General features: G+C 37.2%; 1 protein-coding gene across 2 annotated transcripts in view; it reads right to left on the bottom strand.

Annotated features, from left to right (window-relative positions):
- Nucleotides 1–340: 340 nt before the first annotated feature.
- LOC107103348 overlaps nucleotides 341–14,078 on the bottom strand; it is a 21,050-nt gene continuing 7,312 nt past the window's right edge. Inside the window, exons 2-8 of one of the 2 annotated variants that reach the window (XM_015403021.1) lie at nucleotides 13,028–13,141; nucleotides 12,805–12,861; nucleotides 11,998–12,135; nucleotides 10,745–10,792; nucleotides 10,474–10,587; nucleotides 2,350–2,448; nucleotides 341–1,352 (exon numbers count right to left, since the gene is read on the bottom strand). In XM_015403021.1, the coding sequence (XP_015258507.1) occupies nucleotides 1,245–1,352; nucleotides 2,350–2,448; nucleotides 10,474–10,587; nucleotides 10,745–10,792; nucleotides 11,998–12,135; nucleotides 12,805–12,861; nucleotides 13,028–13,141 (678 nt within the window). In that variant the 3' untranslated portion in view covers nucleotides 341–1,244. The remainder of the gene's footprint in view (nucleotides 1,353–2,349; nucleotides 2,449–10,473; nucleotides 10,588–10,744; nucleotides 10,793–11,997; nucleotides 12,136–12,804; nucleotides 12,862–13,027; nucleotides 13,142–14,078) is intronic. The other variant, XM_015403022.1, reaches the window with a different exon arrangement.

Below are 14,078 nucleotides of genomic sequence, written 5' to 3'. Positions count from 1 at the left end.
CACTGAGTTGCCGCCATGTGATTGGCTGCTTAGAAATTAAGTGTTAACGAGCAGTTGGACAGGTGTACCTAATAAAGTGGCCGGTGAGTGTAGATGGTGGGTATAAACTAATTTTATTGCTTCCATATATCTACTCTACCTGCTGCTTTTTATACTTCTTTGACAACATTCATCATGTTTCTGATGTTTCACACTCCACCAAACGAATGTTCTTGAATTAAGGAAAATGTCTTAAAAACATGGCAGCTTTTGCCTGTCACACACTGTTAGCAGTATTTGACATAGTAGAAGTAAAAGGCATGATCTTTGGAAAGAACCAAGATGGACACCATCTGAGCTTTCAAATGTGTAGCACTGACTTTATTTTTACTGTTATTACGCTGTTTACACATTCATATGAAGATAATCCTGTGATTTTCATGGATAATACTGTCAAGCTTGCAAACCAAACATGAAACCAACATATGACATTCATCTGTGTAAAAAGCTGTAGCCATATAAAAAATTACAAGTCATATGACCATTCCACAAAAATAATGTGCTGCATACTTTGAATTTCAAAAGAATTTACATAATTTCTAACATTTGCCAATAATAACTACAGGCATGCAAGCAGATAGCACTAAGATTGGGGGGAGACATGACCCTCTCAGGTTTATTGTGAGCCCCCACACATATGGATAGTGCTCGGAAATGTTTGCATCAGTAACAACTGTTAGGTAAAAAGTGTTTGGTTTTCTAATCTAAGTTTGTGGATTAGTGATCCTATAAGGGTTTGTTAATATATGCTTGAATCTGTAGTGCCAGAGTTCCAACATTTCCCAGTAAAATATACTTTGGAAGACTGAAGAGAAAAGTACTATATTAAAAATATATGAGGCAGACATGGAATACAAAATATAACCTTAAACCTAGCTATGCAGTGAATATATATATATTACTTTATGCACTTCACTGTCTCTAATTAAGGTTACAGTTACTGTGGGTCTGATTCCTCAGTTTAACATTAAATCCATAAAACTGTTCAAGTTCCTTCTAGTATTTAAGGTATAAACTTGCATTTCATTCCTGCAAAGGTTGTTGTAACCATTTTCAAACCTAGAATGATCTTTGAGGGATTTTGGAATGTAGCGATCAATCTGTTGACCTGATCATACAGACCTACAAGGGAAAAAAGATTTAAATACTGACAATCGTTTTCTGTTTGAGCACAATAGTAAAAGATAGGAGTGAAAAAAAGGAGTTCAGGATTGTGCAGCCGTTCCTTCTATTGGCTCCACCTGAGGTTCGGTGGGTGGAGTGGAAATGTCCTCTATTTGCTCTGAGTCATGTTCCGTCACAACTACGGCCACCTGGAATCACAGAGAGAGCAGTCATGAGTCTTCATGTCCTGCTGATGTGAAATGAAAATATAATTGGATTGGCAGATTCATTTTTGACATCTGAATCATTCTAACTGTTCCAGTCAATCAAAGTGAGTGTTTTATTCTGATAAAGTAAATTGCTGTCACGTCATCTTTCAAGGCATCACAGGAGGATAAAGCCCTTTGTTTTCCCCTTCTTTCAATCTCCCTTATCTATCATGCTTTGGTGCCTTTTTTGGACCCTCTCCTTGCATATTTACAAAAACTCTAAATTATGGATCAGCACAATCAGCCTCTCAATGCTATTGACCAAATTTTCCACAAGGAGATTGAGCAAAGTAGAGCCCCCTTTCATATAATCGATTCTATAAAACTTCTTTACTCTGCTGGGGTAACAGTATTGGGGGTAATGACTTAAAAAGCTCAAAAAGCTAATCAAGAAGGCCAGCTCTGGACTTCATAACCTCTGGAGATTATTTCCCAACAAAGAATTCTTCATAAGGTAAAGAAAATTATGGACAAAAGTGAGCTTTCTCTTCAGAACATTTTTAAACAACAACAGAATGTTGAGGCTTCTCCAGATCTGGTGCAAGATATATCACTACAGAAGATCTTTCCTGCCTACAGCTATCAACACCTACAACACTTATTTAAAAAATAAGACTTATTTCTGATTTGAATTTGAATTGAAATTCAATCATAATAAATTAAGTAGATATTTGAGTTTGACTAACCTTTATCCTTAGCTGAAAACATCAGTTTTTTTTTTTAAGGGACTAGCTAGCAGTTTAACCCAGTGGTAGCTTAGCTATAATTGTGTGTGTTTATGATTGCTTTTCCTGTTACTATATTGCTATGGAATAGATTAGCATTAATAGATTACATTACATCTTAAGGGTGACTGCATGGGTCAGAAGGTAAAGACAATTTAATGATAAATCTTTAGTTGCAATACTTCATCTTTACCAAAACAGAATAGAAGTACCTGAGGAGGCTCAGCTGCAGCTTGAGGAACCTGAGCAGCCTGAATTACTAAAGTAGATGGGGGGCGGGTCTGTGGATAAGGAGGCCTGTAACTGGAATCCTGTAGGTGACACATAAAAAGAGTAAGACATGACTGAGAATTTTTAGTTAAGGTTTCTTTGGAAAACAATTTAAATCATCAGTCTAAATAAAAATAGTGGTACAACAATAGTACTGATTTATGATGTAAGTACTGGGTAAAACCTTTTCTCGTCAGTCATGGTGGAAATAACAAAATGACCTCCAGGTTGTCACAGTTCTGGTTCTGTTGTTTCCTTTTGAGTTTTCAGTTTTACTTTGCTCCATGTTTTCTAGTTTTAGTGGTTTCATTCTTATGTTGTGTTCTCTGGTTATTTTTCAGTCTTTGGGTTTTTATTTCTTGCTCTCTGCTGCCCTCTTGTGTTCTTATTTTCCCTAGCTCCTTTCCCGTCTGCTCTGTTCACACCTGCTCCCAATCTGCTCGTTACTCCTCTCTTTGTTCAGTCTCCCATAAATACTCTCCTTGTGCAGTTCCTCAGTGCTGGTTCCTCATCTAACTTTGTCTGATTCCGTCTCACTGAGTCTTCCTCCTCGTGATTGTTTTCCCCCAGATGTTTCCATGGTTTCTGGTTTGTTTGACTTTGTTTTCATGTTTGATTTTTTTATTTTTTTTGGATTCCTGCCTCAGTGTTCTGTTTTCCTTTTATTAAATTCACAAGAAACTCACCTCTGCCTCCCTGCCTCTGCATTTGGGTCTGAATTAGTTCAAATGGGTTTATAGTTGTGATGTTTTGTGTTTTCTTTTCCCTCTGGACGGTTTAAAGTGCAACCATAGTTAGGTTTGTGCATTCTGGAAAAAGTAATACACATTTAAAAATTTGATAAGATTGTCTCTGAGACCAAGAAAGTAGACTAGATCTATCACCCAAGTTCAAATGTCTTTCCATTGCCTGCTACTTCAAAACAAAAATAGAGAAACAGCATAAAGTCTCCATTTTCTACTTATGTAAAACAAACATTGATTTACCATTGACTAACCAATATGCTGTTTAATTGCCTTGTGTAACAAAACTGGAAGATCATTTATTTTTCACACTGTTTTTCAGTTTTACCAGAAAATTATGAAGATATTAAACAAGTGGACTCTGTTACAGAGATGTGACATCAGGGGGGAGTCGATAATGCTTATGTCATTGCCATTCGATCCTCAACACGCTGCTTGGAGATGTCAAATGTCAAATAAGCAATTCCCCTATGATGTCAAGAGCCTCTTCATGGCGGTCAAGAGTGAAAGTAATTTCTTTCTTGGAGTTTTTTCACAATGTGTTGGTAGTGGTGATATTTATTAGCTAAATCAAGGGATGTCTCTAGATGTTTGCATTTGTGAACCTTTGCCAGCGGGAGTAGCCGCTCACTCGCCATGTTTTCCATTCAGCTCCATCCGCGTAGTTAAACATTTTCCTAGGTGCTGCACAGAGTCAAGCATAAATCAAGCTTTAAGCAGCTGACTCCCCTTTCTCTTTACCCTGTGACTGCCAGGTCTGAGACAAGAGATACACTGGTCTTACGCTAAACCATGTCAGGTGAAAAAAAAAAAAGCCCTGCAAAGTTTCCTTTTGTTATTACATTGGATTAATGCTAGTGTCTTCGAGAGCTGCCTGTTGGGTGAACAGATTGGGCTCCCCTCGTTTCCACCGATCCAACAAGTTAACCTTCTTTTCCCCTCGTAACACACCTTTGGTAATTGTGCGAATAAACAGGGATAAAAGGTTCTTTATTGATAATTAAAAGCTCTACTGATTACCTAGCCTGGGTCACTAGATTGGTGGATTTTAACAGCCGGTCCAGGAAACCACAATCCCTGGTAAGTAAGCAAATTAAAGCTACAATTATTATAAGAACACTAAATTGATTTCACCTCCGATTTTGAATCGGAGACGCAGCAGACGCTTGTTTTCATTTACATGATCTTCTGTAGACGTGATATCTTATTAGCAAACTACACTAAATGTATGTATATTATAGGTGTTGGATGCAGCATCTGCAGTGTTAAAGTTAGGGCTTCAACACCTACAAGGTAAAAAAAATACCACAGATTAGGGATGCACGTTATTGGGATTTTGGCCGATATCCGATATTTTAAAACTCATGTAGCCGATAACCGATATCGATACTGATGTTAAAGCTGGACAAAAATAAGTAGTCATTGAAAATAGCAGTTTTGTTATCCATTTCTGACACTTTGAAAAATAATATACTCAAATATATTTTCATATGCTGATATCAAATAGATTTTTTAAAACGCGGTATCGATCTATTTTACTTTCAAAATCTCGTGAAATTTCATCGTTCTGTTACAAACTCTCGTGATATTTTGCAAATTCTTGTGAGATTTTGTTAGTAAAATAGATCAATAGCGCGTCAATATATCAACATATAAAAATCTGGCAAAATTTCGTGAATTTTCAGGGGATTTCGTAGCATAACGATGACATATAGCAATATTTCATTAGTAAAAGAGATATGGTGTTTTTAAATGGCAATATATCAGCATATGAAGATATTGTGATATTTTACTGTATCAATATTTTTTCCCTCGTCTTTAGAAGTTTTTAAGTCTGTAATAAAGAAGTTTTTGAGGAAGAAGAAGAAGTAGTATTTTTTTATTATTTTTTTAGACTTTAGAATCTCAGAAGCTGATCAAATATCGGGTTAAATATCGGTGGGGTGGCCGATGTCCGATATTCAGTTTTAAGGCCGATACCGATAGGGGGCCGATTATATCGTGCATCCCTACCACAGATTTGAGGGAATATCTAATTCAGCAACACAAAAATTGATTTGATGTATACTTTGGTGTTGACACTGCTTAAAGCTTAAGTGTGTAATTTTCAGCGACATCCAACGTCCAAACTGCAGACCGCAGCAACAAGAACATCTCCCCCCCACCGCTTCTCCCCCCCAACAGTACGGCGAGCATTACGGGACAAAATGTCTTCCACGACGTCCGCATTACCAACCTTCTCAAGTGATGAGATTTGTTTACATAGATAATTTTACAGTACTATTGTTCAGTACCATCTCAGTTCATCTCTCTCAACTTGCCGTAGTTACTTTCGAGCGTAATGGACGATCCCGCAATCGCTAGTTTGTTGGCTCTACACTGCCGTAGCGCAAACATGTCTGCCTCCATGGCTGCGAGACCCGCTCCTATGTAATTATAAATAACGAATTCTAAGGCAACGCAAATATTAAGGTTAAGAGGCTGAGCTCGTAGATGATGATAAATAACATAGTTATGTATAATATATTACATTTCTGACTGTATATCCCTGTAATTATTACACACTGTAGCTTTAAATTAAAGTTGCTTATTTTAATTCTATAGTTCTATTTTCTGTTTCTTTGTCTTGAATCATATGTTTTGTTATAAGAATTTGAGTTGGAGTATAGTCAGACACTGCATATCCCTTGTATTGATTTTTACTAAATACTCTGGCTGATATTTGTTGGATATCAGCACCCAATATCGATTGGCCTTCAAAATCCCATATCAGATAGGCTCTACTTTTAAGAAAGAGCTCTGAACTGAATGCTAATATTCATTGAACCTGGCTGAATGATTGGGGCTGTGTGTTACTTTCTCTGCTAATTTATTCCCCTTTTGTCTAAAGAGTCAGGGTGCTACAGTTGGATCATGATAGCCAATTTGTGAGTTTACGATCCATTGTTTTAGCTAGCTGCGCCTCGTAGCCGGGCCTACTGGTGTCATCTGAACTAACTCATTTTGCTCCAGTCCTGCTACATTCTAATGCATTTCTGAGTCATTGTTTATTATTCACTGAAAAACGGAATGAAGCTTCACTGTTTCATTGCCGTTAAAATTTTTTATTCTCATTTATCTGCTGCTATTTTAAAGGACACCTTATATTCATTAACCCACCAGCCTTAAAACTTAGTCCTCAGAGACTCTTAGACCCATTTTTCTACTTTTTACTAGCTTTTGATTTACCTTGTGTTTATTTTTAGTAGTGTTTAGTGTTTGCATAGTTATTAGATACAATAATACTGTAATTGGGAATTTTAGCCAAAAAAAAGTATAAATACTGTAACCCATGGTCTTTTGTGGTTATTAATGCAGTGGGCGACTAATCCACTCTCCTTTGGTTGACATTTGAATAAACAGAGACAATTTATTTGGTTGGTGATTAATAAATGCTGATAACCATAATCTAAATGACTAAATTGGTGAAAGACAACTGGATTTTAACAAACAGATCCAGAAGTTGCACCTTCGGTAAAAGACTAAAGAGCTTTGGTGGATAAGCAGGTTACAGATGCAGCCTTTTAACTAATAATCATAAACTGGATTTTCCCTTGATTTTAATTACCTATTAATTAACTAAACTTCTAGTTCTAGCTATTTAGCATATTTGTAATCTGCTGGTAAAATTGCACAGCAGTGTGGTACAGCAATGCCAATGAAAGGGGTTGTGAGAGATAATGTGAAGAAGAGTCAATATGGCACTAAGTGTGTGTGTCTCTGTGAGTTTTATGTGAGCTGTGAATGCCCTGAGAACTAGGGCTGCAACTATTGATTACTTTACAAATCCGATTATTCTCTTGATTATTTTTTCAATTAATCAATTAATAATTGATACCTTCAATAATCAATTCCTTAAAGATTCGAAATGAAATTAAACCAGGTGAAACTAAGTTTTCCACTTGAGGAGTACTGGATAGAGCATATTGACAGATGAGATTAAGTAATTTCCCACTGGGATTATTAAGGAATAGTATTTTTTTTTTATCTTAAAAGCCAAAAGCACCATTAGCATCATTCTGCCAGACAGTCACAATGAATGAGGAGGTAGACGTAGAGTTGGCCAGCCAGGTTTCAGAACGGATTCTACAATTTTACAATATAATTTCAGGTTTATAACTTTGTTGTTTTGTATCAGTTTGACATTTTTGGAGAGCTTTAGAAAATAATTCATTGTCTAGTCATCAGAAAGTTTGGCACTGAGGAAGAGGTTTTACCTGTTCTGCATGTTGGATGATCTTAAAGCATTTCACGAAGTCTTAATTTCATTTAAACTTTTCCACTACAATTTTAGGCTTACAACTGCATAGCTGTGTTATTTTGATATCTTTGGAGGGCTCTAGGTAAGGATTTATCCTATTCTAATCACAAAGTTTGTCATCATGTCCACTAAAACAATCTTCAACTTATCTATTCGAAAATATTCTGCAATTATATTCAAGGTGTAGATGTATATAGTCAGAGGTTTTGTTAAATAAGGAAGTTAGGTCCCCCTGAAGGCGGCTGCGCCTCAGAACTACCCTTCCGGTTCTTTTCCTGGGAGCAAGTTATTTACTACTCTTAACTCAAACTGGGTGAAACCATATAAAAAGGGACTATAAATTAGGAGTAAAAAAGTAACAGAGTTTATTCTGGATCAGGTCGTTACAGGACAGAGAAAATGCTTGGGGTTGGCACAGCTGTGGTCTCTAAAAACGTCAATGCTTGTGCGGCTGGCTTGAGACAATTTAGCACTGGCAGCTGATCTGCACAGCGTAAATATGAGGTGAAAACAGGTGGAACCAGTAAGAGCTGATTGCAGTGGAGCAGGTGTGATGAATGGTGGATCAGACCAGTAACAGAGCAGAGAATGTCACAGTCCGGCCCTTGGTTTATGTTGTATAAAACGCAGAGTGGGTTGCTGAATGGTCGCCCCTTAAAATCAAAACGCAAGTACTTTGTTATGTTCTCTGCTGAAAAGGAATCCTGCTTTTTGGTCTAACTGCTGCATAGTTAACATAAACTGCTGCTAACATAAATCCATGACTAATCCAAAGGATGCAACATAACAGCTTTGTAAACGATATGCCGGTGGCTAGGTTTGTTAACTTTATTTTAGTAGTAGTAATCTCCTTAATATGGAAATAAAAGTAAGAGAGATTTTTTAAAGATTAAAGCATCATATTAAATTGTGAATGAGAAAACTCCGTATTGTCAGTGTCAGGAATCCAGTTTTTCTGGTCTGTTTTTGTGTTTCCTCTCCTCCTCCACCAGGTGGTGCCCCGTCCTCATTGGGTCTCCCTGCACACCTGCAGCTCATTTCCTCATTACCTGTGGAGTGTTCCTAAGCTGCTGACTGTACTCTATTCATGCTTAGTTTAGCAGAGTCTAACCTGAGTTTTTGTTTGCCAGTTTTGGATTCTCTAGCCAAGCGGAGTTTTTCTGAGTCAAACTGAGTTTTTGTCAAGCTGAGTCTTAACTTTGTTTTTGTCTTTGCCTCTCGGCAGGAAGTCATCCTGCAAACTGGATTTGTTCGGACCTTCTCTCTCTGGAAGGTTCAACTGAGAGAGTGAGTCTGCAACCTACTCCTCCAATTCAAACCAAAAATTCTAATTTCCCACTGAGCCTGAACTAACCGCAGTGTTTCCCCCTCCCCTTTCAGTTCCGGTTGAACAGTGTTCTGAGCAGCACTGGACTCATGTCATTCTACTCTGAGCAGCACTGGTTTCATCACATTATTCCTAAATAAACCTGTTTAAACTTTTCCCTGGTCTCTCTGTTTGGTCTTCTGCATCTTGGGGTCAGACCTTTAATATAATCATGAATCTAAAGCAATTTTTATAACGAATTACTTAAAAATGTTTGTATATATTATAATATTGGATGGATTTAATAGATAAAGTCTGTTCAGTCTGAAATGATGCACAGAAGGCAAAATCGTCTGAAAGTTTAAAGATCAAAAGTAAATAACTAGTAATAATATACTGCAACTTGGGTGAATAATGGGACTAAAAGTGACACTTTTTTAGAAGAACAATATTGAGAAACAATATCTGAACCATGTGCTTTACTCATGTACTTATGATTTAAGTTCTAGTTTAAGTTATAAAAGTGTTACAAAATAAGTGTCTTCTATTATTTGAGCAGGTAAGACAATTTAACTACAATTTGAATAGAATGAGATGAGATGAGTGTAACACCTTGTGTTTTAGTTTGTATCAAAATTGTTCAAGTGTAAGCACGACCCAAATTTGTAAGGCTCACAGCAACTTTCTTTACATGTGAAGAGACCTGAGTAGAGGAGGGCCATGGGAGTTACACTGAGAAAGAAAGTTGACATCTATTTCTGATATTTTATGGTGCTAAGATAAAACTGCTGTTTTCAGCCAATATATTCTATCTCTATTCTCCCACTCTGCAGAATCTGTTAGTTCAATCTCTAACGTTCTGCTCTCTCTGCTTTTTCTCATAGTAGCTTCCCCTCGTCTCTTCCTGTTTGGCTGTGAATCCATCCTGGATAGAAATATCAGCTGTGCTGCTGCCATCAAGACTTTTGTTTATAGATGTTGGAGCTTGGTCTGTTTTTCAGTGTAGTCCTGTTTCTCTGACTGTGACTAACTGGATGTGCTCTCTTCATCCTCTGACATGGGAGCTGGCTCTGAGCTGGTCTGCCTGGCTGTGTGTTTCCTGGACGGCGCCACCTGTGGAGCTGGTTGACAGTTGCCTTTTGTATCTATGCTTCTTTTTCTATGTCTGCCTCTGTCTCCTTGAACCTCAGTCAGCCTCAGCAGATGGCCGCTCACACTGAGCCTGGTTCTGCTGAAGGTTTCATCCTGTTCAAAGGGAGTTTTTTTCCTTCCCTCTCCACTCCCACTACAAGCATGTTTGGTGTGAAGGATTGCGGTCAAGCATCGACTGTATGATCTGGTTAAATTATGTCTGTAAAGTGACAGACATAATCAATTGCTGGATTTAAATTAATTGCAGCAAATCCTGCTTTTCATACAGTGCTAGTTAGGAATTTCCCCCACAAGAAAATAATTACTGACAAGAACAGGTAAAGGGCAATTGCTGATTTGAATGTGATGTAATTTGTTTTCAAGGAACTGGAATCTCTATAACTACATTTAAATTCAAATGGCCCCTCTATGGGTGCTGTAGTAGATGCTATTTCACCAAGTAAAAATATTTCTCATTTAAATTCAAATTTTGTTATATACACACAAAAAGCACATTCACACTTGCCCAGATTAAGAAAATAATATCTACCTAGAATATCTAGGTAGCTAAAAATAAAAACTGTACCTGGGTTCCTCCAGCAGCAAGAACACTTAGTCCAAACAGCATGGCAGTGATGCAGATCAATAACTCAAGCACCAGGAAGATCACCAGTGTTCCCAAAATCCCATCAATCAGTAGCTGTTCAGGGAATTCCAAAAGTTAACATTCCACAGACAATTCATTTCTCAAAAATACATACTATCTAATATGCCAGTTGGGTAAATGTAGTTTGATACATGCACTCAACTGAACTGTGTGACTAACATGTTAGTTGAGTTAATAGCCATTGACTTACTTTACACTTTTGCTCGATCAGCCCGGTGCACTTTCTGAAACAATGTTGCTGCAGTGGACAGTAAAAACAGAGAAATTGGAAGTCTCCTTCATAAGTTGTACAGTCCATTGTAAATTATGTGATGATACTAATGCCACATACAGTCATTTATCAGTAAATTGCCCACTGTGAGACCTATTTCACACAATTCATTATTTTTAGAGCTCTTGTGCTTGGGATTATAAACTGAATTCATTTTCCAGAAACAGTTCTTTTTATAATATTTGCTAGATATTTTCTTGTAATGTACTTCAAACTTCTGCTTTTGCACAACAAATTTTTATTTGGAAATAAACAAATTTTTAAGTTATGTCTTATCATGAAGTTACTTACCAGCTGATTTATATCAAGGCTACAGTCTGGGTTTAACCATTTGACTTAACATGAAGAGGCTTTCCATCCATCCATCCGTCCATCCATCCATCCATCCATCCTTCCATCCATCCATCCATCCATCCATCCATCCATCCATCCATCCATCCATCCATCCATCCATCCATCCATTCATCATCCATCCGTCCGTCCGTCCGTCCATCCATCCATCCATCCAACCATACATCCATCTATCCATCTATCCATCCATGTACATCCATCCATCCATCTGTCCGTCCATCCGTCCATCCATCATCCATCCATCCATCATCTATCCATCCATCCATCCATCAATCATCCGTCCGTCCATCCTTCCATCCATCCATCCATCCATCCATCCGTCCATCCATCATCTATCCATCCATCCATCAATCATCCGTCCATCCATCCATCCGTCCATCCATCCATCCATCCATCCATCCAATGGTTTTTGAGTGTTAATGAAAAAGGGACAACAGAGGGACACAATGGACAAAAAAAAAGATGTTTTGGTTAAGAACAGTTCATATGCTGTATCTCACCATATCATAACGGCATTTTACGTTCCAATATTACTTCCTCTTAGATCAACACTTTTTCTAGTTTGATTCAATGTTATTAGGGGTTCTTTCAATCAGATAAAATGTTATTTCTGTCCTGCAAACATTGTTTCAGTGTTGCACCAGGAAGGACTTTGGAAGTATAACATAATCCTAATAGAAGACAAATCCTGGCTCATTAAGCCTTCCATTCAACATTTTGATTGGTTTCTGGATTATAACTAAAAACAACTTATTTTTCCAGCTTTTTTGTTTACATTGAAAATACATGGTAACATTTTAAGAGTATTTTAAAGACCATACCACAGCATGCTGTTCTAGTCTCCGACAGTGTTCACAGTGGTAAGAGTCCTGTCGGTAGGGAAGGTGTTTCGACATAATACCCAGGGCAGCAGTAGCAAAGGCAGCACTGACCAGATGCAGAACCAATACACATTTCACCTGCAAATAATAACAGTATTTAGCTACAGAGTTATTCTGGAATCCAAGAGCTGCTCCATATAGTCCAGCAATATATAATAAAAATAATCACTATTGATTTTTTTTTTCATTTACTTATTCTGGTGATTACCTGAGATGGGATGCAGCACCATCAAATGCAGCACAAATTAAAGTAAAACGTCTTAGTCTGTTTGAATATAAAGCTTTTTAACCAGTTAACCTATTTGTGTTATATTTTGAATATTTACTTTGCTTTATATTTGACAGAGTTCAAAGAGTATTTTAAAAAGGTTTTACATAACGAAAGGTTTATCATTGGCATTCAATAAAAGGGTAACTTTGGACACGAAAATACTTTTTAGTAAAAAAAAATAATCAGCATTAAATCAGGTTTGATAAGAATAATAATAAAGAAAGTTCAAGTAATGGTAAAAGTCTGGTGGTGGTGACCTATCCAGCTGTTTCTCAAATCAAGTTCATGCCTTCTAAAATAAAATCAGGCGAATATACATTAACCTGAATAACAAAACTATATATATATATATATATATATATATATATATATATATATATATATATATATATATATATATATATATATATATATAAGGTCAAGATTGCTTTGATTTGATTTAGACTAGACTTGATTTAGATTTGATTTAGACTTACCCAAAACATAGTTGGTCTTCTGCCACTGTGGACCAGTACAGAACCAGATAATGTCACCTGATTTTAAGAAAATTTCAATAAGTTGTAACAAAGTCAATAGCAAAGATCAGCACAATATATATCTCATGTATAAGATGCTTTATTTACTGTGAAAGCTACTTAGATATGAAAAGCAAAGCAGAAAACATGAACTAAAATACTCCAGTTGACGCTACTTTCCTACCTGTATGACAACAATCAGAAAAAGGGCCACATCCCCAGTAAAGTGGACTTCATGGAGCTGGAGCACCGATGCACTAAGGCAAAGGATCAAAGCTCCAATAACTATTTGGATAGCCTGGAGATGGACACAGGAAAATACATAGAGTGATCTTACACAGATTAATGTAATAAAATCAGAATTTTAAGTCAACAATATTGTTATAACTATTATTATAAAAAATAATTTAATGAATTTTTCTGAAATATATAGGATATCAAAAAAAAAAGAACACTAATGTACATGAACAATTAAGAAAGGTATTTTGCAAGAGAACATAAATAAATACAGTAAAAAAAACAATCTAAAATGGATTGGTACAATTTCATTCATTTTTTCAGTATCTCTGGGATTCCTAAAACATCTACATGGTTCAATAGTATTCTTATTTCTCTTATCTGGGACAGATAGACTCCCAAACCTCCCTCTCACGGGTACACCTCCTCCAGGTGTGCTAAAAAGGCCTGAGGCAGTCCCTTCAACCCACTGCACTTTATCCCCCGATACATGCATTGAACACCACCAAAAAAAAGGCGTCCAGGGGAAATCTGGAACAGATATTCCAGCCAACCTGACTTTTTCCGCTTGATATGGAGGAGAATCGACTCTAACCCGAGCCTCTCTTGGAGGGGAAGGTAGGAAGCTAGACCAATCAGTAAAACAGCTTTTCCTTTTGGCTCAAATTTCTCTTCACAACAACTGACAGGTGAATATGTTAGATATTTGATACTTGAACTCCTACACCTGAGGCAGGAACTGCCCACCTAACTAAAGGGAATACTTTACTCTAAAGGGGACACTCTACCTTATATTTGAGAATCATGGCCTCCGGTTTGGAGGACCAGATCCTCAATCCGACCTGTTAGCCCTCAGCTTCAAACCTCCCAGTGGGGGATGGCCTCACGTCAATCCTTTTCGATCGCCCTGTGCTGAGAGGTTCCAGCTAGAAATAGTCGGTCTCACCTCAACGCATGGTTCTGGTTCTGGAACCAGTCTCCTTGAGAGGGGCTGGACA

The sequence above is a fragment of the Cyprinodon variegatus genome, unplaced genomic scaffold, assembly GCF_000732505.1.
Source record: "Cyprinodon variegatus isolate N-32 unplaced genomic scaffold, C_variegatus-1.0 Scaffold1426, whole genome shotgun sequence".
In the NCBI taxonomy this organism is placed as follows: domain Eukaryota; kingdom Metazoa; phylum Chordata; class Actinopteri; order Cyprinodontiformes; family Cyprinodontidae; genus Cyprinodon; species Cyprinodon variegatus.
The sequence above is the reverse complement of the archived record's forward strand: the minus strand, read 5'-3'. Positions and strand labels throughout refer to the sequence as shown.